The 23,424-nt window shown below is 48.0% G+C and overlaps 1 protein-coding gene and 1 long non-coding RNA gene across 6 annotated transcripts; one reads left to right on the top strand and one right to left on the bottom strand.

Annotated features, from left to right (window-relative positions):
- Positions 1 to 676: 676 nt before the first annotated feature.
- On the bottom strand, positions 677 to 4,498 carry LOC120641237 (TORTIFOLIA1-like protein 3). 2 transcript variants are annotated; one of them, XR_005662193.1, is made up of 5 exons: positions 3,565 to 4,498; positions 3,341 to 3,470; positions 2,580 to 3,115; positions 1,565 to 1,853; positions 677 to 1,201 (listed from the first exon to the last, which is right to left on the bottom strand). XR_005662193.1 is itself a non-coding variant. In XM_039917276.1 (5 exons), exons 1-4 carry the CDS (start codon positions 4,345 to 4,347, stop codon positions 1,567 to 1,569), a joined length of 1,842 nt encoding a protein of 613 aa, XP_039773210.1. In that variant the 5' UTR covers positions 4,348 to 4,498; the 3' UTR covers positions 677 to 1,201; positions 1,565 to 1,566. The 2 variants fall into 2 exon arrangements, 1 of the variants encoding a protein (XP_039773210.1); XM_039917276.1 differs by having other exon boundaries at positions 1,565 to 1,959.
- A 2,031-nt stretch (positions 4,499 to 6,529) lies between these two features.
- On the top strand, positions 6,530 to 15,005 carry LOC120641239. 4 transcript variants are annotated; one of them, XR_005662206.1, is made up of 17 exons: positions 6,530 to 7,118; positions 7,204 to 7,424; positions 7,497 to 7,993; positions 8,091 to 8,180; positions 8,271 to 8,372; positions 8,437 to 8,556; positions 8,804 to 8,951; positions 9,123 to 9,197; positions 9,290 to 9,376; positions 9,459 to 9,806; positions 9,891 to 10,456; positions 10,568 to 10,636; positions 10,747 to 10,809; positions 10,924 to 11,132; positions 11,276 to 12,884; positions 12,980 to 14,433; positions 14,555 to 15,005. It is a non-coding gene; the product is annotated as an uncharacterized LOC120641239 (long non-coding RNA). The 4 variants fall into 4 exon arrangements; XR_005662207.1 differs by having other exon boundaries at positions 7,497 to 7,631; positions 7,717 to 8,180; XR_005662203.1 differs by having other exon boundaries at positions 7,497 to 8,180.
- The last annotated feature ends 8,419 nt before the right edge of the window (positions 15,006 to 23,424 follow it).

Here is a 23,424-nt window from a genome sequence, read left to right on the forward strand (position 1 = left end):
GTTTGGAAAACAATTATAGTTGATGTGTGCTTATTTTGGAGGGTGATGCAGATAGGCAAGTTTAGCATTGGGGTGACTACTAGCAGGTGTCTGTTTTTTTTTATGTGTGCTTATTTTGGAGGATGACGAAGATAGGCAAGTTTAGCATTGGGGTGACTACTAGCAGGTGTCTGTCTTTTGTCTTGAGACCTGTAATATTTTGCGGCAGGGGCGAGGCTCTTTGCTGAATGCTGACGGAATATGTGTTGTAAAACGTTGGAGCCTGTCCTGTACTCCTCTTGCAACGAAGCAAACGGACAGGGGAGATCATTCCTGTCACTTCCAAAAAAAAAATGAATTCTGAAATTTAGAACCCGTCTCATTTGTACAGTGGAGTACACGCTTTCCTTCTGCAGGAGCGTAGTACGCCTTTTCTTCTCCCCTGTATCCTGGTTTTGTGCGTGCATCGCAATTCGCAGATCATGGGCCGATCCATGCGGTCGTTCTGCAGATTTCATGCCTTATTGGGCCGTACTGACAGGCCAGTCGTCCCAGTTGCGATGCTGTCACTTGTCAATGGCAAGCAGTTGGGGCAGTGGAATTTCTCTCTTATTAGCCATAGCTGTGGCTGTCATGCTGCTTATTAGCCGCACCATCAAGATTCACAGGTTCACAGACTCACAGTCAGCACACAGTGGAACACATGGAAGAAAGATCGCCAGTCGCCAGCATAAGCGGTTTATACGACCTATGTACAAGACGCATCCATCCGTAGGATGATGGTACATTGTGATTACGTTCTCCTACAAAGCTAGCTGTTTCTCAAGTACTACGATGGGACAAAACACAGCAGCAGTTGTTCGCATGCCAAACTGAGGGTACTCCAGGGCGCTGTTGCTTCAGTCTCAAGCAAGGCTGTATGATCAAGAAGCCTCACGCCCTCACTGATTGATGATCCACCTCAAGGAGTCCAGCTTTATGGTTCAGCATAGTACTCTAGAGTTTAAGCTTTGGAGTGGCTCCCATAAAACTCCATCATTCACGTGTACAACACCATTCTTTCAGCTCTGATGGAGGAAAGGCTTCCGGAAATTACAGTGCAAATTCCATAAAAAAAAAGGTTGCAGTGGAAAAGGGAACTACAGCCGCCTCCATGACCATAAGCAGCTCCACCAGTTCATACTCCAAACAGAATGTCTTCATCATGCCTAACCCACCCACCCTGAGTAAATTATGAAGACATATTAGGTGCCAAGTAGTTGAGCAGAAGGAAATTATGTCATGCAAAATATAGTGGGAATTTAAATTAGGTTGGTGGGAAATGAGAGGGAAGCCCTACCGGCCTTAAAAGAGAGATTCTTCAAGATGCAATGCAAATATAGAATTAATATGACACCACAACTTTAAAATCGTATCAATGCATTATTATGAAAAGTACGACCTTTTTGCTGCATTGTTATTGTCAGTTTATAACTACAGTAGCCTAATATTTGGGGATATCTTATTGTCCTAACAGCTGTATCTGCCACATCAACTGAACTACCTCGAGAAAAATTATTAGATTTTTAAGTTAAAAAATAATTACCTTCACTTTTGTAAAGTTGTACTTGTATCCTTCCTCCTGCCTTCTTGAGTAACCATTGTTTTCCCTACAGATGAAATGTTTGGCTCGGCTAATGGGTTGGTAACAAATCCACCCTGAAGCCCGAACTTCTGCCTCTCCCATTTGTAAGAAGTTCTGCTCCCCTCTGAGCTGTTTGCTGGGTCAGAGGCAGAAAACCTGGAGGAAGACCTACCACCACCATGCCTTCTCCAGAATTTTGGGCTCAGAATGCAACACGTCTTCACATCAGACTCCCTGTTTGACATCCTTCCTGAAGAGAAGGCCAAATCACGAGAAATCTCATCCAAAGCCATCTCCAGCCCATGCACCCTTGTCTCCAAAGAATTCATGCCATTCTCAGACTTCCCCATAAATTTCTAGTAAGCAAAAGAAATAACAAATTTCAGGTGTGCTTCCACAACACGAGAGGTGGCAGAAGCTCATCACGTGAGTAAGTATTCATAATACCCACAGTGCTAATACCTATATGCCTTATATTGTGAAACATTTTTACATGGTATGAATTATGATATAAAACATTGATTGCACCATGACAGGTCATGTTACATGGGGAACTTGTAAAGCAACATGGCATGTGCTGCTATATGTATATGACAATGTCTTGACTTGCAGTTATCATGTTCAAATCTGACCCTACAAGTCACTGATACTGAGAAGTTGATGCTGGATGTTAACAGCATTTTTTTAGAAGATGTTAACAGCTGTTTCAGCAGCAGACTTTTTCCAGTATTTCCTGAAACAACAGCTAACAGTACCCTTTTCTTGCAATAAATATAGATGTTGTGACCGAGTATCAAGAAACCAACAATTCCCAGCATGGGCTAACTTACAGATATTTTTTTTCTGGTACAATAGTTTAGTAATCAGTGGAGAAGTTATAGTTATTCATTTCTGGATAAGTGTTTAAATGCTATGAGCCTTATAAAAGTCACACAACGGAACTGTAAAATATAAAAAATAGAACAAAGGAAATTACCTGGAGAAGATCTAGTAAACTTCTTTGCTGATTTTCAATCTGAAGCAGCTGTGTCCTTATTTCTGACAAGCTCTCCTCTTTGTGAACTGCAAACCTTTCTGATCCACCCTCAACTTCTGAAATCTCTTCCAATTCACCACCGCCTTCGTATGGAACAACTCGTGATCCTGTTTTAAGTCCAGCCAGCTTGGCCGACTTATCCTCGCTGCCTTGGAAGAGTGTCCTCCTTGCCTCCAGTCTCTCTTTCACATTGCCTCCTTTGAGAAGCTTCTCTTCTGTCACCATTTTGATTGGGGTAGCATCCGGAGCAACAGCAATCTCGACTTTGTAGTCACAATTCTTTGCTTGGCGCCCTTTGTGGTATGAAGGTGGTGACAGCTTCTTGTTCCTGATTGATGAAGGACTATTGGTTTTGGTGGCGCTGGGTGACACATCAGATGGAGATGATTTCACAGGCAATCTGCTCCTCCTTGTTGCTGATGGAACTGAGTTTGAGCCCAGTGAAGCGGCTGGATATCGCCCGTCACTTACACTCCCTGATTATTACAAGATAATGTGTAAAAAGAAATAGATGCATCGCTTGAATTACTATTAAAAAATTTTATTAGTAAATTACAATAGAAGCTTCCTCTACAGAAAGAGCTCCTTTAATGTGGTTCCAGGTTCCTTGTGACTACTTGCAACGCACAAAAATAAAATTAACAGATCTGTACAGGCAGAATTAGCAGCACAAGTAGCTAGAAAAGAGAATTATCCTTCACCTGTAAGAGAAGATCTTCGTTCTGACTGCGACGCTGGTGGCGCGGCCGAGGAGCACTCGTCCTCTTCAGCATCTGGGATCTCCTTCCACGCCTCGATCATCCGGTTCATCGACTCCCGCACAATCTTGACCTGCATTGGCGCATTATAATATCAGCTCCCATAGTCAGATCTAAAAAAAAAGAGAGATGGCATCAGTAAGATCCGAACCAAATTGGCGACCGACCTTGTCAAACTTTCTGGCCTCGAAGAAGGTAACGCAAGAGGATTTGTAGGTCGTGAGAAGATCCGTGTGTTGTAAGGCCAATGCGGCAAGTGCCTCCGCCGCGGCCTTCCTCGCGGCCCAGTCGTCACTACCGATTGCATCGCGGAGGCACGGAATGGAGGCGGTGACTTCGCAATCGCCGCCCATAGCCGCGGAGGCGCCGATGAGGGTGATGAGCGCGGGCTTGGCCTTGAAGGCATTGCTGCGGAGCAACTTGAGGAGGCGCGGTTGGAGCTTGTGGAGGTAGGAAACGAGGTCGGCGGTGAGGGCGGACGCCTCGACGGCGGCGGCCGTGGCTAGGGCGGCCGCCAGCTGCGCGCACTGGTCCTGCTCGTGGAGGAGCGCGTCCGTGAGGGGCCGTAGCGCGGCGGACGCGGAGGCCGCGGCCGCGGCCGCGGCGCGCGCGGTGTCGACCAGCGCGGCGCGGACGGAGGAGTCCTGGTCGCGCACGCGGCGGAGCGCGGCGGCGAGGATGCGCGGGACGAGCGGGGCCACGGCGTCGCGCGGGTGGGACGCCGCGACGAGCGCCAGGGCGCGGAGCGCGTGGCGGCGGAGCGGGGTCTTGTCGGTGGGGCGCGCGTCCGAGACCGCCGAGACGAAGGCCGCGAGCTCGTCGGGGCCCAGCGAGCGCGCGATGGCCTCGAGCTCGGCGGCCGCCATGGCCTCGGTGTCGCGGTCGGCGAGCTTGAGGAGGCAGCGGTTGACGCGCTGCTTCAGCGGCTCGCGCCGCGCTGCGGTGCCCATGGCTGGCGCGCGAGGCACGGCACGGGCGGCACCACCGTGTTGCCGCTCGGCTAGTTATTGGCGTGCGCCGGGCCGGGGGGACGTTGGGAGGCGGCACCGTGTTGTGGCATGGAAGCTGCCTTGGCTACTGGTGAAGTGGTGATTCTTCTCCAATAGGTGCCGCTGCCGGGTCGGGGGTAGGCAAGTCAGTACTCCTACTGCGTGTTTATTTATGCGCTTTTCTTTTGTTTTCTTGCTTTTTAACTTTTCCTTTTTTCCCTTTATTTATCTGACTTGACATGGAAGAGCTCAACAGCAGCTTTGAGAGTCTGTAAAGATATCTACCAATCAGGTTAGGCTTAGCCAAATACCGATGCCGTATTCGACTTATTTGCAACCCTAATAATACCACTAATAATACTGATGAAAGAACATCTCCCGGCGTGGTGCGTCTTTTCGTAGTCGACACGACCAAATGCTACCACAAGCTCGAGCCACATGTGGTCCATCCAAGAAGGGGTCTACCTCCATTTCTTCGTCAGAGAAGCTGGGAGAAAGGGATCTGCTTGCTACAGGTATTTATGAGTAGCTGGGCACACGACGACCCTAAAGATGGATTATGTTAACTAGTTGTAATGCCGCCGGTTGCAATAAGGCATATGAATCTATCTATACTATAATTGCAGTCTCAATCCAGACTCTATCATGAAGTCTAAATCTTCCATTTATTGTATTTTGCTGATGTTGCAGTATATTTATTGAAGAGAGAGTGAGAGAAATCAAGACTCCAAGTCTTATTTAGATTCTAAGTCTTCACGCAAATCAAGAATGAATGTGAGAGAGACAAATAGACCATATAAACTAAAGTAACACACTTTGCATTGGGAAGTATAATTTCTTGTGATGGAGTCTTTGAAACTTAGACTCTATGAGTGAAGTCTGTATTGGGACTGCCCTAAAGAACCTAAATAATTGAAACACTTTTCATCAAGCAAAATTTACCCACTCAGCTCACAAACTACTTCTAGGCTGATATGTAAGCGCAAAGTAATTGAGCAAAACCATGGTGAAGCACAACGGCGCCCAACTCTATTGAATCGCGAGGGCGCACCCCGGGCCCCCTCCACCGTTTTTTTTTCACCGCGGCCTTTCCTACCCACCTCTGCGTACCCGCGCTCTTATTGGCTGGATCACCCTCAATTCTTGGCATAACATCGTTTGCCTTCCAAAACTGGACGTCCAGACCACAGATCGCGGAGCCTGCCGCGATCGCCACGCCGAGGACGTCCCGCCGCCGCGATCGCCCGCGGATCTCCGTCACCATCCCACCTATCGCGCGCGGGTCACCATCGCCATCCCGCCGGCGCGTGCCCTGTCCGTCCGCCTGTGGCCGCGTCGTTCACGTGATCCCGGCGAGTCGAAGCAAGGTGCCCTGTCCGCCTGGTCCGAGCCGAAGCAAGGTGCAGTGGCCGGCAGCAAGCCGAAGCAAGGCGCAGTCTCCGGGCGCTCTGTCCGCCTGACCACGGGAAGCCGACCCCAGGTGGATCGCGGCCGGCGACGTTGCCTGCAGCCGTGACCCTCCGCCTGGTCGCTAGGGCAGGAGTCGAGGCAAGGAGGTCCCGGCGAGCGGGGAAAGGAGGTGAATCCATTCCTGTGGTAAGTAGCAAAATCGAACCCCGCCCGCCGACCTCCTCTCTCTATTCCCCTATTCCTTGGTCCCTATATTGGCTGCTGGGTGCGCGAGGCTGTGCTTGATAAATTCGAGGGGTGATAATATGTTCAATGGTAGGGTCATTGGCCTGTAAAACAGACAGCAGTGCGTTAAGAATATGCTTTGCTAGGCATCAATTAGGTCAATTTTAATGGTATGTTTGGATTATCATTAAGTAGGTCCATGCTTTTGTCTAAATGCTTATAGAATCAATTATAGCACTCTTAGCAGAAAAAAAATGATATATGACTAGCAAGTCATGTAAGTACCAGATTCAGAAAAAGAGTAACCCGCTCCATGGAACCATTCTCTTCAAAATCACGTTTGAAGAACTGGGCAGTTTCCATGTTCACTCCCATAGCAGCAAACACAATAGCAAAGTTGTCATCTTCGCCACTCTGCAGGTTATAGAAAACAGAAACAGCAATTAAGCCGTAGTTGAACATGTAAATTCACACTCTACGCTCCACAAAAAAATATTGCCCTCATAGAATAGAGAATTAGTGTATTAGGACCAATGAAATCTATACTTTCAGATATGGGAATATTGCCAGACACACCATAACCTACTTACTGCAACATATGAGCAGAATTCCTACCAGGCTATAAAATGTTAAGCCTATCCACCTTTATATGAGCGATTGCTTTTGTTTATTAATTGCTTGCAGCTTTTTATATTGGGAATTTGGAAAATAGAGATTTTTTGGGTGGTGGATGGGGTTCGTAATTAGACATTGGCTACCTCTGCATGCTTGCCTTTCTCTAATGTCTTCACAAGGCCAGCCTGACGACAAATCTGAGCAGCGATTTCATTGTGAGGTAGACCAGCAGCAGAAAAGAGAGGAATAATCTTTCGCCCATCGCCGAGGGAGTCCAACCACCTGCATCGGCCTTCGCCCACCGCCGAGCGGCGCCAACAAACACGGCCGTCCTCTACGTCGGAGGTCGATTCCGATGCGATGCTGATCTTCCAACCTACGCCGCCGCGCTGACACGTCCCGCCCTAAAACGCGACGTTACGGCGAGCTTCGCTTCGTCCGGCCGACGCTCAGCGATGTCGCGCACAGTCGTTGATTAGAAGGTAAATCATACTTACCCTTGCTCCTTCACGGCGTAAACCCTAGCCTTATGTTTTTTCTGGTCATGTTTCCTGTGCGTTCACGTAGAACATAATTGGCGCCGCCACCAGACGCAGGACAACATCACGCTCTGGGCGGACGTTTGACGACCTCGCGCTGTACTTCAACGGCGCAACCAGGCCGCCGACCACCATCTACGCCCATGGCGCAACACGGCAGCTACGACCATCGTGTTCCACTAGGGGACATAACGAACCCACAGATCCGACAACCTGTTTCTAGGAAAAGGACAAGAGATTCAGAAAACGGTGAGTAATGATCATCTAATCATCCACCTGCCTAATCGTGATATCCCCTAATTGTCCACGTCTGTGTTTTAGATGCTGATCTAAAAGCTGATAGGCCGAAAAAAGCAAGAGATCGTTATGAGAATATGCCACCAGAAAAGAAAGTAGAACTTAATGCAAAGAGAAGGCAAAACTATCAGCAAAAACAGACAGAGAAACGATCTCTAGGTTTGTTACATGTTGATTGATGTTATTTGTAATTTTCATGCCTAAATATATTGTGTGATGCATATAATATGAGAGTTGATTCCAGCAATGATGAATACACCCCAGTCAGGAGCAGGGGCGGATACAGGAGGGGGGCTAGGGGGGCTCAAGCCCCCCTAAGCTCTCCTAATTACACGTAAAACACTGTAGCAAGACATCCAAATCACCATTAAATCTTCACACAAATCAACATCTCTATTGTTTCAGCCCCCCTTGCCTCCAATCCTGCATCCGCCACTGGTCAGGAGTGTCACATGTAGATGGGACCCCAAGTTTTAATGAGACACCTCGTTCTACCATGATCCACAGTGTTGCAACTGCAGGTTATGCATAATTTCTTATACTTTAATTATGAAGAAAATGGGCACTTAATGTTTTTTTTTTTACCGGTGATAGGACTGACAGGCTTTCCGTCTTCAGCATTGGGGCATGTGGATGCATCTACAATCTCGGCTGCTGGTGTTGCGGAAAGTGAGCAAGAATACGTGCTCATGGATCATCATGAAGCTGGTTTGTCCAATGTTATGTCACTATCTATGTTATGGTAGATATATCCCATATATGGTGTGATACCTAAACAGTGATAGTTATTGATGTCAGCATTGACGGATACACCACATTCAGCAGTGTTACATGTTGATGGCATCTCATCTTTCATGAAGACACCACAGACGCCAGTTACCCCCGTCGGTGGTTTAGCAGGTTTGTCCTCTTCTTAAAAACTTTATTTTTTGAAAGCATGACTAATAAGTCGGTCTGGTTGCAGGACTAACAGACTACCCACCTTCGGCACTGTTGCATGTGGGTGAATCTGCAGTTTACAATAGAACTACTGGTTTAGGCGCAAACGAGCAATTTGAAGTGCCCATAAATCAACATGAAACTGGTATGTTGATTGATTACAATTAATTTTTATATTAAATATACAATGGAGCTGCTGGTTTAGGTGCAAACGAGCAAATAGAATCGCCAATAATTCGACACGAAACTGTTTTGTTATTTGATTATAATTGATTCAGATGTAATCCGTTTCAATTCGGCGTGATTTATAATATATTCTATAGCGATCACATGTAAAAGTAGCTTGTTTTCATTTTTTGAATTCCGTGTGCTTTAGAATATTTTTTTAACAGATGATGGTGCCACTATCTCGCCCAGAAGTGCAAGAAAATAAAAGAAAAGAGATATGGACCGAATTAGGTGGGCAATGACCTCAAATGAAAAAAAGGACTGAAATGAATGCCAGACGAAAGGAACAATATAATAGTAAAAAGAATGAAGGTCTGTCAGTATATTTTTTTTTCTTCAAAATCTATAATATAATGTGCATTCAGATTTGTGTGTCATTATAAAATTTGTAATTCATAAAAAACATTCACACAATACTATTTTTTGTTATCATTCAAAGTATTTGTATATGAACGTTCTGGTTTGTTCATGCTTTGCGACCAGGTGTAAACTTTGGGAAACAAAAATTTGACTCTGGTATTTGGGAACCTGATGATGGTTTGTTTGCCGCACAAGCAGGTACTTTTTATTATTTTTTTAAAACATGATACCCATTTGATTGGATATTACATGAAGGTTGAGCATGAAAATTAATTATTTTGGTGATGCAGAGGAGGATCTGGATTGCATGGCACCAGATTGTGGCCCTGATCTTGATGATTTCACAGATGACGAAGCAAGAGTCTATCATGCTAATGGTATGGTTGTGCACCAATTTGATGAATTAGTATTCTAATGTGCATTGGTGGAATCTAAATATATACTTTGTAAATGATGCAGACATCAAGATCGTCTCGTTCAGGGAACCGGAAGTGGTTATCTTGGATAATGATCCTTATTCAAGAGTATACAATGATCTGCCTGCTGGTCATCTTGTGTTGAGGAAAATACCTATATGCGAGTATTGCGGTGCTATAAGGTTACCAAACGAGGGGCTCAATTTTTGTTGCAGGCAAGGAAAGGTTAATATAGTGAGCACACCAATTCCGTCTGATCTGTGTCGCCTATTTACAAGCCAGACAGATAGAGATGCCTTGTATTTCAGAAAAAATATACGGTACTTCAATTCTCATTTTTCATTCACAAGCTTTGGAGCTAATGTGGACCATAAAGTCGCTACTGCAGCTGGTTGAGCATTTCACGCCGATTTCCTATTTCTTTTATAGTATATATAATAAATAATCGTCCTTGTTGAATTATGAATTTGTGTAGGTACTTGTATATATACTTTCAAAGTGCATGGACAGATTTACCACAGATTGGACCAACTGAGACTGGGGAAAGAAGGCCCCCATCATATGCAGTTGTACTTCTATGACACTGATGAGACCCTATCACAAAGAACCAAAAGATCACCCCATCTTGATTCAAAATAGATTAGGGCTATTCTTCGAATACTTGAGAACAATCCGTATGTTCGTGTTTTCAGGACTGTGGGTCAGATGAAAAAATTGGACGAGTTGAAGATTGAATTGAACACTAGTATTTCTGTTGATCAGAGAAGATATAATGCACCTGCTATGAACCAGGGTGCGGCTATCTGGCAGGATGGCTTTGATGAAAAAAAAACAAATTTAAACGGAGTATTATGGTTTTTCCAAATTCTTTGGGACCATAATTTATACGGGCATTCCATGGTTGTTATGATCTGTTAGCGTACCCTATCCTATATCCCGGTGGTGAGACTGGCTGTGAGGACAAGAGTATATTGTTGGAGGAAACACCTACAATACGCTTTTCGAGAACTAGACGGAAATATACAAAGCGGAAATCTGAGGGTATGTCATCTATAATATTAATTATTGGTTAATATATTATTATAGATTATATTCATTTCATTTTAATACTGGTAATATAGTAACATACATTTATATCTCTATTGAAAATAGATGCTCCGAAGGGAAATTCTCAGGTGACATGTAGATCGGGTGTTAAACGGAGACTTGTAGAAACAACAAGTAAGATGTCACAGGCTGGTGATTCGGCCACAAGACTACACGTTTCCTTGCTTTCCATCATGTTTTTGTCATATTTAAAGTGCTTTGAATATGAATTCCTAAATGTGCAGTTCAAGATATTTGTGAGGAACAAGGTGACTGTGACGACAACATAGATGAAGACGGTGAAGGAGGTAAACTTTATACACTGTGTCTTGGATGTCTTTTCTAAAATATTCATGTTGGTTAATTATAAAGTATATATTATATAATTATTTATTATTATTATTGTTCATGATTAAAAATAGGAGGTAGTGGAAAACGTTTGCATGTCAGCGCAAGGGAGTATTATTGCTATATGATGCAGATCCGAAATGGAGTTTTTAATATATTCTTTCATGGTGGGAGGCTTTTTCAGCAATGGATAGTGGATATATATGTCAAAATAGAAAGTATGCGGTTAGATTGGTACTCCAATCCAGAACACCAAAAAATTATTAGAGCGGATCTCTATCAGGTATAATTACTTAGACTACCCGCATTTATCAGTGCTCTTATGAATTTTAGGTATAATTAATTAGACTACCCGCATTTATCAGTACTCTTATGAATTTTTTGATATGTGCTGTTTGATTCGAGTGGATTTGTTTTCAATGACAGGGTATAATGGACACCCTTGCTGCCGGAGAGCATAGAGGTCTGAAGGCTGGTAAATTGGTTGTTTTATCTAAGAATTTTCCTAGAAGTGATAGAGATGTGCAGTGCAGATTCATGGATGCAATGTCATTAGTAGCTAAATATGGAAAGCCAGATTACTTTTTAACCATGACTTGCAACCCGTACTGGCCGGAGATCACAGAACTTTTGTTGCCTGGGCAGACACCTTAAGATAGACCAGATATTGTGGCGAGGGTTTATCATGCAAAACTCATTGATTTCCATGACTTTGTTATTAAGAAGAGGTTCTTTGGGAAAGTGGCAGCTTGGGCACACGTTACTGAGTTTCAGAAAAGAGGTTTGCCGCATGAACATTTCTTGCTTATAATGGACAACAGTTCAAAGCTTAGTGGGCCAGATGATTTTGACAAATATATTTCAGCAGAACTTTCGGATGAAAGGAAATACCCTCTTCTCCATGAACTTGTTTGCAAACATATGATGCATGGCCCTTGTGGTGTTCTTAACAGAAATTGTGGTTGCATGCAGGATGGTGCTTGCCGTTTCAGATACCCTAAACAGTTCAGTGAGACCACAGAGCAAGGAAAGGATGCATATCCTATATACAGAAGACGGAATGATGGTCACAAGGTATTTGTGCGTAAAAATGGTTGGATAATAGTTGGGTTGTACCATATAATCCAACACTCCTGATGAGATATAATTGTCACATCAATGTTGAAGTTTCAAGCAGTATCAAAGGTTGCAAGTATCTTTATAAATATGTATACAAGGGCACGGACTGTGCATGATTCGCAATTGCGAATCAAGACCAGAATGGAGAGATAGAGATAAATGAAATTAAATAGTGCAGGAAGGCACGGTGTATAACGTCTATTGAAGCAGTATACCGGCTCTATAGGTTCCCAATGTTTTTCATGTATCCCCTTGTTTTACAGATGCAAGTTCATCTTCCTGGCATGTATATGGTCCCATTCAATGATGAAGACAACCTTGCAGATGTGCTGGAGCGCATTAGGAACCAAAGATCGATGCTAACAGAATTCTTTAGAATGAACAGCAAAGATCCAAACGCTCGAAGATACTTATACAGGGAATTTTATACATGGAATAAGTCCAAAAAAGTTTGGTCTACTAGAAAAAGAAGTTACCAGATTGGAAGGTTGGTGTATGCGTACCCGTCTGAGGGCGAAAGATTCTATCTTCGAGTTCTTCTAAATCATGTTCGAGGTCCAACATCATTCATATCAATCAGAACAGTTCATGGTGTGGTGAGTCCTACTTTTAGAGAATGTTGTGGGAAACTTGGTCTTGTTGAAACAGATAGGTCACTCGACAATGCACTTAGCGAAGAAGTAGCTTTTCAGATGCCATGTGCTCTCAGAAAAATGTTTGCCACTATTATGGTTTTGAGTACACAAACATTCGTACCCTCTGGGATAAACATTTTGACTCAATGGCTGAGGACTATGTGCGGGTTCATGGAAATTCTTCAAGTGTTGAACAATTTGTCTTTAGGGACATCGCGATATTCTCTCCTCGATGGGTAAAGACATCAGAAATTACGGCCTGTCACATATGCATCAGTCTGGTAATATATTTTTCCAATTTTATTTGTGATGTTGTGTTACTATTATTATTGTTTATTGTATACTTGTACTTATAATTAAAATTTTGGCCGAGCAGATGAGACAAATAGAGATTATTATAGGGAACTAACTGAGGAGAGGAAAATTGTTGTATCTGATGAAGATATTAAATTAGCCGAGTCTCTCAATACTGAGCAAATGAAAGGTTTTAACGAAATTTTTTATTATGTTATCAGAAATAAAGGGAAAGTTTTCTTTGTGGATGGTTCTGGCGGGACCGGCAAGACATATCTTTACAGAGCTCTTTTGGCCAAAGTTCGATCTACGGACCGCATCGCAGTGGCTACAGCTACATCCGGTATTGCAGCATCCATCATGCCTGGTGGTCGTACGGCTCATTCGAGGTTCAAAATTCCCATAAAACTTCAAAATAATTCTATTTGCAATTTTACGTGAGGCATCTTTAATTATATGGGATGAGGTTGCGATGACACAAAGGCAGGCTATGGAAACACTTGACAGATCGTTACGGAATATTACAGGATGTGATTTACCGTTTGGTGGTAAAGTAATGGTATTTGAAGGAGATTTCAGACAAGTTCTACCTGTTGTTCCTAGAGATACTAGAGCACAAATTTGTGACGCTACCTTGCTTCAATCCTATATATGGGATGATATCAAGATAATACGGCTGAAGCAGAACATGAGGGCCCAGAATGATGTATGGTTCTCGCAGTTTCTATTAAGAATTGGTGATGGAACAGAAAAGACCTTCCCAAATGATTATGTGGATCTACCAGATGACATTATGCTTGAGTATAATGATGATCAGTCTATTGATACTCTCATCGATCATGTGTTTCCTGATCTAGCTAACAGTTGCACCTCCATCAGTTACATGCGCGAGCATGCTATCTTGTCAACAAGAAATGAGTATGTTGATAGCCTCAACGCGATGATGATTGCAAAGTTTCCTGGAGCAGAAAAGATTTAATACAGTCATGATTCTGTAGATGATGACTCAACTAATAACTATTCTCTTGATTTTCTGAACTCAATTACTCCAAATGGTCTTCCTCCGCATGATTTTAAAATTAAGAAGAACTATCCAGTCATACTTCTTCGAAATCTAGATCCTCATCATGGACTGTGCAATGGAACTCGACTTATAGTGAAGGCTTTTGAGAACAATGCAATTGATTGTGAAATTGTAAATGGATAGCATGCTGGAAATCGAGTTTTTATACCAAGGATTCCCTTGTTTCCATCAGAGGATATTTCACTACCTTTCAAGTTCAAGAGGAAACAATTTCCAATAAGACTCAGTTTTGCAATGACTATAAATAAAACTCAGGGTCAAACTATACCAAATGTTGGGATCTATCTTCCAGAGCCTGTTTTCTCTCATGGACAACTATATGCTGTCTTATCAAGATGTGTTTCACGTTCAACTACATGGATGCTAGCTAAACCTAACAAAGATCTTGATCCCACCGGCAGAAGAACCAAAAATATTATTTTTAGAGATATTCTACGGTCTTCAAAATGAAGGTATCTCATATGATGTATCCTTTTTTAGTGTAGATGTTGTTGGTTATCACTAATATATTATAAATTCAAAGGGCCAATTTGATTGTTTTTTTTTACTTAATGGAACTTTAATCGTTTGCAGTGACACCGGAGTCCATCATAAATGGGATATGAGTTGGAAATTAAATTCTGGCGACATGGTGTGAAGATTCTGCATCATTAAATTTTTATAATATGTATGTTAGATGTAGCATTCATATGTGGATTTTCTGAAAAAAAGATGTGCTACAATCAAGATATGACCAATGTAAATATTTTATTCTTACCTTTACCCTTCTATATAATTCTTGCGATGTCATTAATGGGTTGTATGCATATATGGTCATGTCCATATGATCTGTATATCTCAAAATTTTCATTTTGGGTAAATTTGTATCGAATAATGTACTAAATATTGTATCCACAAGCTAATGGTAGATGTGGCTATGAATACATATTTTTTGTAACATAATTATTTTATTTGGTTTTTTTAAAACACGTGCATGCCGCACGTGCACCCCTACTAGTCGAACTAATGATTTGGTTTCGGGGCCAAACCAGAGGCTTTACGATGCAAGAATCCAATTAGGTTAGAAAACAAAAGGGGTTCAGAAAATGCCAGCCAGCTTATGATGATTGATCTGGACGTCGCAACACGAGCAGTTTAGACGCATTCACCAAATTTTATAATTTTTCCCCACGGGACTAACTACCAAAAAGAAAAATGCGGCGCAAGGAAAATGCACTGCAAGTCTTGAACCTATGATTTCTGTCTATCTTAAAATGCAAAGGCTATTTTTTGGGGAACTAAAATGCAAAGGCTATAATCATGGAAGTAAAGCTTGTTCTATACCCGATTTGTACCTGGGAGCCCATAAAGAAACTACAGTCTACAGAGAGGGACAAAATAGACCGGTAGAAGAATCAGAAGGTGTTATGGTCTGACAATTGGGTGGGGGGGGGGGGGGGGGGGGGGGTTTCGGGGCCACCCTGGTCTGGTCCCCCAAACGCACACAAGGTCCAAACTCCAAAGGATCTCTACTATCCATAATACTCCATGGCATTATGGCAAACAGCGAAAAGCCTGTATTTGGCAACACCTAATTGCCCGTTCCCGCTGTAATTCCTCCCTGTTAATTTCGGAGGATCTGTATTTCCCCCCGCTCTGCTGCTACTGCTGCCGCTGCCGCCGGTATGGACCCGGCATAGATGCCGACAGCCTGGCAGCATTACTGGTCCGTTAGGCCAGTTTTAGTGAAAATGTTATCGACACAATTATTTAGACTGAAATCTTAAGAACTGTGTTAGTAGAGGGTTATCACCATGACACTCCTATCATATTTCATGGTACTCCTCTTTTTTCTCTCGTCATATTATTGGTACATATTAGCAAATTTAATGTCATGACACTCTTATAACACTCCCACTGAAATTGGCCTTACTATTACGGACTTTGAGTGCTTTACATGTTTCACCAACCATCCTACCGTCTACCGAAGATTTACATCCCGTCACTGCTGTACATAAATGCCATGCTACTTCACCACTGCTCTATACACGGAAGAGGACTGGAAAGAGGAATAGTAATTCCCCGTTCGTCACGCACGCAACGCAATGACGCAGCCGAACCAACCGACCGGACGACGCCGGCAGCTACCTTCGCGGGGGCGCGGTGAAAAAGGCAAAGGCTGCCGTTTCAGCGCGCTCGACGGGCGAGGGACCGGGGGCTAGGTGGCTGGAGAGCAGAGCTGGCGAGCAGGTGCGCCGCGAGCGGCGGCGCGCGGTTTGCCCGCCGCGCGGCCGGCGTCGTCATTGCCGTGCCGGTCCCCGGGGCCGGGGGACGCGTGGCCGCCGCGCGAGAGAAGCAGGCCTTGGCGGGCGGAGCGGCGGGGGCCGAGCTGGCCGCGGGCGGACGAACCGGGCGGCCGGCACGTGATGGCACGCCTCTGTGCGTGCCAGCTTTGGCTTTGCGCAAAGCCGGAGCCCGGAGCTGGCCTTCATCAAAGCGAGGTGGAGAAAAGAGAGGAAACCGCAACAAAAGCTCGACGAAACTGTCTTTCGAACGCCCGCTTTAAAGCTGCGAAAAATAAACTGATCGAATATATACGGTGTACATCAGTACGTGCCCGGATCGTATACAACAGGTAGAAAAAGAAAAAGGTTATCGTCGTGCGTTCCCTGGATCTGAAAGAAATTACCTGCCAAGCTTCTACCTCCACAAACGTAGCAACATTTTGCAAGGGAAAGAGCGTAGGTTGAAACACTGCGAGTCATTTCTCACTTGTTTAATTTCCCCTGGTCATTCCGTACGCAACAGTGCCCAATCAGGCAAGAGGAGCCCCCCTCGCGTCGCCCCCGGACGACTCGGGCGGAACCGCCGCCGGTGGCCAACAGCCCCTTCCCCTCCACTCCGCCCCCCTCGCCGCCGCCGGAGGCCCTCCGCACGGAAGTCTGCCCGGGCTCAGGAAGGCGGCGGCGGGGCCTCCTCCCACAAATTTAGTTTTCCTCTCCCCCATCTCTTTGGCATGCAAGGCGTCCAGATGGACTAAGGCGCCCGGGGCGGACCAGCAGCGTCGCGCCGGCGCCGGGCTGGGGGTGGCGGATCTGGCGTCCTGGGGAACGGATCCTATGCCCCAGGGACCGGATCTACAGGTCCGCGACCTCCCTCGCCCCTTCGTCCTCGTGGTCGACGGCGGCTGCTGCGGGGCGGTTCGCGAGGTACGGCCGCGGTGGCGCGCTGCGCCGGCATGCTGAGGACGGCCGCGGGCTGGCGTGCAGCGCGGCGGTGGACGAGGGCTCCCAGCCTCTCTCACCACCGACGTGTGCTGGCGCCGGCGCCGGGCATGGAGGTGCGGCGGCGGCTCGGGGCGGCGGATCCGGCGTCTGGAGGGCAGCGTGGGGGTGCTGGATGGGCGGCGGCCCTCCACGGCCTCCTGCTCGGCCGGCCTGGTTGCCTCCGCTTTCTTTGGATGGCCGAGCTTCCCGCCGGCCTCCGGATGCCGGCTGGCCACGCTGTGTCTGCCGTGCAGTTGATGGAGGATGTGGCCTCCGCGCTTGGGTCGCCGGGGATGGCGATTGAGGCGATGGCTACGGGGAAGACCGATTCGTGGAACCTCTGGAAGCTGGTTGCATGTCGGGGCTGAGTATGTGCAGTGGGATGTTTGACGAAAGCCATTGCCGGCGACGTTGCTGGTGCCGATGGCGGTGGCGTCCTAGGACGTCGTTCCCCCGTTGGGGGCGTCATCTTGAGTTCTATCCCTACTGCACGGAATTCTCTGGGTGAAAACTCTGTCCATGTCTGGACGAGCGACGGCGGTGCCACTGGTGTCGTTCCCTCCTTGGAGGCGTCGTCTCTTGAGACCCAACTCGACTTCCGGCGGTTGGGCGGCGGCCGAGGGTTGTCTCATCATTGCCGGCCTGGCTGCTTGCAGCGCACCACGGCGACTATCAGTGCGGCATGATGATGCGTCGAAGGACGGCGCTTGCAGCACCTGCATCTCGAGACGACTAGACTTGCAGTGAACTATGTTCATCGTCGGAAGACGGTGCAAGCGACTACCCTGGCTTCCCAACTTCCGTGTTGATGCTTTCAGTGGCTGTGCCACAATTCCACCCTTATGCTGGGGTGCAGTGTTTTTCTATTCTTAGTTATGCCACAAATTGGCCCTTATGCTTGGGCTTGGTGTTGGCTTAGACCTAGTTTAGCTAGGTTGTTGTTCGTGGTTTGCCACGGTTAAGTCCTTGAGTTAGGTCGTGTTGTTATGTGGTTGTGCCATAATTTGCCTTATGCTAGGCAAATAGTGTAAAATCTTAATTATCATGCGGGCCGTTAGGGCCCACAATGAAATGAAATGATTAAGGTGGGAGCTCACGTGGATATTCCATGGGACACCACATGGGGATGAGGTAGTAGTAGTACTAGTACTGTAGTACAGCCTCGAGAAGATTGAGCTGGATAATTGCCATGCACTTGGTGTCTCCGTCCGCGATTAGCCCTCCATTATTTCACATGGCGATGATGCCTCCATCCTTCAGCAACAGGAGGGGAGGTACAGCCTGTGTGAAACACCAAGACGCGCGCGTGACTGCCAGATTCTCGGCACCTGGCGGGTTGCCATCAGCGGGTGGAATATTTGCCCATGACCTGAATAGCTCCTGATCCAGCGTCAAACTCCAGCCGAGCCGATGAATGACCCGGAGCCCAGACGACGATATCGCGCGTCCAAATCGGCATCAACGCCGCGTCCACGGGTCATGGGATGGGCATCGCACGACTGTGCGACCCGGAGGCGGTCGCCGGCCGGCGTTCGCTGCATCGGGATGGGACGCGCGGCCGAGCCCAGGACGACAAGGAGAGGTGGCGCCGGCGCATGTGCCGCTGCCGCGGCCTCCCCATCCGGCGTGTGACCGCGCCGCTCGCGGGCGCGGCGCATGTGACCGATCCGAGGCCGCCGATCCGCGCATGCACTGCATCCTCCATGGGTATCGATCAGCTCGGCCAGACGGCCACTACTCGGCACGACCTGGCATTGACATTTCGTGCATCGGTCGGAAAGGCTTGCGTGCACACGTGCTGTTTTTTTTTAACAAAAAAGGTGTTCAAGATTTCGTCAAAATCAAGTGCCCGTATTAAGATATAAGCATTTTCATGTTCTCCTTTGCGCCAATTCATGGCACCTCCTGGAAGTGGTCTGTGCATCAAGAATTAAAGGGTCGCAACAAAAGCTGGTCATGGTTCGATACTATATGCACGCACGGCTTGGGTCAGTCTCAGTGGGAGTTTCATAGACACAGTTACCTATGCCAGATGAGTTTTATGGTGATGAAACTCTCCTCACATCTCATAAAACTATATTCTTCTCTCTTTTTGTCATATCAGCAAAATTGATGACATTTAATACTATGAAACTCTCATTGAGACTGGACTTAGTAGCATCTGGCAAGTGCCAAGATCAGTGGATGGCATTTAATCGGACGGGATACACAACCCACTGGCCTGTGTGTTGATGGGTGAATCTAGGCAGACGCTCAAGGGACGCCACTTGGATGCTGGCCTCGAAGAGACATTCCCCAGGAGATCGATTTGAATGAACAAATAAACCTCAGGTCCAAGAACAATCTGGTGTTTTCTCTGGTGAGATGATAAAATAGTTTAGTACTACAAGACTGCACACCAGAAATTGCCTACCTACGTGTACAACACATAATTTGCATTGGTAAAAATTTATCCATACGGAAATCGAATTGTTTCATGCGATTTCCTTCTAACAGTAGTTAAATACACCAGCAGCCCTCGAACTTGTTCTGAGGTGCCACTTAAGTCCACGAATTTGCAAAATCGAAATCTGGGACCCTGAACTTGTTAAGTTGTGCCACTTAGGTCCATACCTCTTGACATGACGCCACGTGGCATGAATATATGCAAAACCCCCCCTCAAATTGCTATATTCTACCTTCACCCCCTCCCTCCCGTTCTCTCTCTTTCTCTCTCCCGACGCCTCCCCTGCTTCCTCCGCCAGTGCGTAGAGCTCGCCGCCGCCCCCTGCCTTGTCGCCTTCCACTGGAGCTCGCGGCCGCCGCGGACGCCGCCACCCCCTGGAGCTCGTGGCCGCCGCCCCTGGAGCTTGCCGACTCCGCGCTCGCCGCCGCCCCTAGAGTTCGCGGCCTCCGCGGCCGCCGCCCATGGCTCGCCGTTTCCTCTGCTCGGTCTCGAGCCGGTGGCACGGCGGAGCAGGGGCCCCACCCCCGTCGGCGCAGCGGGAAGAACTGGTGGCGGCGGCGCATCCTGCTGGACATCGTGGAGCACCCCGGCGCCGGCAGGCTCGGCACCGGAGGCGGCGGGTCGGCGTCCTTCTTCGAGCCGTGGTGCGAGCAGACGCTGGGCAGCGGCAGCGGGCACGACAGCTCGGGAAGGGGCGGCTCTCCTACTCTTCTACGCCGTGGCGCTCGCGGAGGCGTCGCTCTTCCTGTTCGAGAAGGCCTACTAGACATGGAAGGTCTCCGTCTGCAAGTTGCTCCACCAGGTGAGCGCCGAGTGCAAGCTGGGCGCGTACGGGCTCGTCTCGGTCACGCGCTCCGTCTCACCGGAGAGCACGAGGCTCGACCTCGCGCCTCGGCTCTGCTATGCTCTGCGGCGGTGGCCGGGCAGCGACGCGCGTTCCCGGCGAGCGGCCACATGCACGACCGCCGCGTTGCCGGCAAGCTGCTGCGCACGCACGACCGCCGTGTCGCCGCCGAGCGCGGCTCTGCATGCCGAGGCCGCGACCCGCCGCCGCCGCGCGTGGCTCCGTCAGCCTCGTCGAGCTCCGCTATCCGCGGTCGGGTCCCGCCGCCGCGCACGGCTCCGCCGGCCGCGGTCATGCCCCGCCACGCCCACGAGCTCGCCGCTGCGGTCGCCCTCGTCAAGCTCCACCGGCCATGGTCAGGCCCCGCCGCCGCCCGCAGCTCCGCCGGCTGCAGTCGCGCCCCGGCCGCTGCCGGCACCGCGCGCGTCACCACGCCGCGGCCCCAGTGCGCGCCCTGAACGGGCGCCGCCAGTCCTCGGCCGGCGCCGCCTGCTTCACGGAGATGGACCCCGCCACCACGCCGTCGACGCAGATGGCGCGATACAATGGGCGGGCCTCGTCCACGTGCTCGCAGGCATCGCGGAGATGGACCCCGCCGCCGGGGCTCCTCCTGCTCGACCTCCATGCCGTCCCTCAACACCTCGAGCTCCGCGGCTCCGCGCTGGTAAGCGGGCCTCGCCTTCGCGGCTCCGGACCGCGACGGTGGCTGCGGCACCGTGCCTCGTCCTCGTGCCGCAGGGGCCGCCGCGCCGTGCCCTGCCCTCCGCGCCGTGCCCTGACCACCCTCGCCGCCGCGCCGTGCTGTGCGCTGCTGGGGCGGCCGCGGAGGCCGGCGGCTCGCAGAGGCCGGCGCGCGGCGTGTGTGGCAGCCCTGCCTCCTCAGTATCTCTCCCTCAAGGATGCGAAGGTAGAAGATAATAAAACTTAAGGATTTTTTTGCAAATATTCATGCCCCTTGAAGGAGTTTGGACCTAAGTGGCACAACTTAACAAGTTCAGGGTACCAAATTTCGATTTTGCAAGTTCGTGGACCCAAGTGGCACCTGGGGACAAGTTCGAGGGCCGCTGGTGTATTTAACTCTAAGTACTAGTTCTCAGATGTAAACAAAGCCGTATCCATCATAATGGCTGTGTTTAGATGCGAAAAATTTACGAAAAGTGAAGCTTAAAAGGACTGTAGCACTTTTCATTTGTATGTGGTAAATATTGTCATACTATGGGCTAACTAGTCTCAAAAGATTCATCTCGCAACGTACATCCAAACTGTACAATAAATTATTTTGTTTACCCACATTTAATGTTCCATGCATGTGTCATTAAAGTTTGAAAACTTTAGGGAAGTAAACACAGCCAAGGTAAACGTGCCAAATTTACGCCTTGAAAAGCTCTACTGACAATGCAAACATGGATACAGGTGCAGCTCCCTGCCCAGCTTAGGGTGTGTTTAGTTCCCACCAAATTTCCAAACTTTCCATCACATTCATCACATCTCCTATCACATCAAAACATTAAATATAGTAAATAATCCATGTATGGAGTAATAAATGTAGTTAAATAAAAAAACTAATTGCATAGTTTTGATGTACGTTGCGAGACGAATCTTTTGAGTCTAGTTAGGTCATGATAGGATAATATTTACTACAAACAAACGAAAAGTACTACAGTGTGCTACAGTGACTGATGTGATTTTTTCTCCCCTTTTCACCTCATCTAAACACAGCCTTACTGAAGAAGATAGCCTGAGATAAGAGCTCTTCGGCTCTTCAGAGACCACTGCGCATCTGCGGTTGTTACCACTCCAATAAAATAGTACGGTGTTAATTAACACCGCATGAATGCAGTAAATTGCATGCATGGCACTTCACGTGAGGGCGCTGAAAGAAACGAACGATGCTTTATGTATGCCGGCATCGACACGAGGACCACCATTCCTTGGCTTAAATGCCCACTACACACATAGCTTTCTTAGATTCCCTTGCCGTTTGGACATGCTGTGTACTCAGCAACCTTGTTCTCGCTCATGCAACAGCCCTAGCATCAAGCCCGGCTTCTTGCGCGCCCTAGCCCCCTTTAACAAAAAGTTGTAGGTAAATCCATCACCATGCACAGGAACAATTCTAATGCCGCTGCCTAGTAAATCAGCTCGTGTTCCATGTGCAAGCTCTCAGGACATGGACACAAAGTGGTAATGGGAAATGCAGGAGCAGGCGTCAACCGTCGAGTGCCAAATGGCTCGGTGCGTTTGGACTTCACGCTTGGGGGGGGGCATTGCCAGCGGCAGCGGGAGGGCAGCCACTGCCAAGCCACTCAAGCCAGTGACTGCATGCGGACGCTTGTTTGGTGGCGCTCGCTCGCTGTCCCACTGCCACAGAGTCGCATCGCCGTCCCAGCCAGCCAGCCAGGCCGGTGGCATGTGGCTAGCTTTGATGGCTGTGGTGCCCCCTGGCCCTGGCATTGGAAGCCTGCCCAATGGAACGCCATGTCCCAGGGGAGGGGAGCCGTTCAGAGCGGGAGGACGAAGGAGAAAAGCTAGCGCTGCGCCACAATCATGGGTTGGGTTAAGATTATGTCTACGCGCCGCTCCCAATTAGAATGAGCACATGCGTCGCGCCACAATCATGGGTGCGTGCTTCCCACCCGTCACGCCGGCCATGTGCTCGCTTTCTCGGACCCTGGGAAGAAAAAAAAGGAAAACCCCCTAGCGATCATCACACCCCTGCCACCGCCTCCACGGCACTCCTCTGCACGCCGAGGTTGCTGTAAAATATCAAGAAATCGCAGCAGATTTCAGGAGAGATCTCCGTCGGTTCTCCGCGCGAGAGGATTGCTAGTGATCGGCGACTACGTACGCCGAGGCGCAGGTTGGTCCGGAAATCAATTCGTTTTGTCCATGCTCTCTCGTGGGTTTT

The sequence above is a fragment of the Panicum virgatum genome, chromosome 1K (genome assembly GCF_016808335.1).
Source record: "Panicum virgatum strain AP13 chromosome 1K, P.virgatum_v5, whole genome shotgun sequence".
NCBI lineage: Eukaryota > Viridiplantae > Streptophyta > Magnoliopsida > Poales > Poaceae > Panicum > Panicum virgatum.

Excerpts from the sequence above, each read along its gene's own strand:
- LOC120641237 (XM_039917276.1), bottom strand. The coding sequence starts at position 4,347 with ATGGGCACCGCAGCGCGGCGCGAGCCGCTGAAGCAGCGCGTCAACCGC. Across the intron at positions 3,116-3,340 it reads ACGAAGATCTTCTCTTACAG|GGAGTGTAAGTGACGGGCGA; the intron begins GTGAAGGATAAT and ends TGTAATAATCAG. Across the intron at positions 1,960-2,579 it reads GTTTACTAGATCTTCTCCAG|AAATTTATGGGGAAGTCTGA; the intron begins GTAATTTCCTTT and ends TTTGCTTACTAG.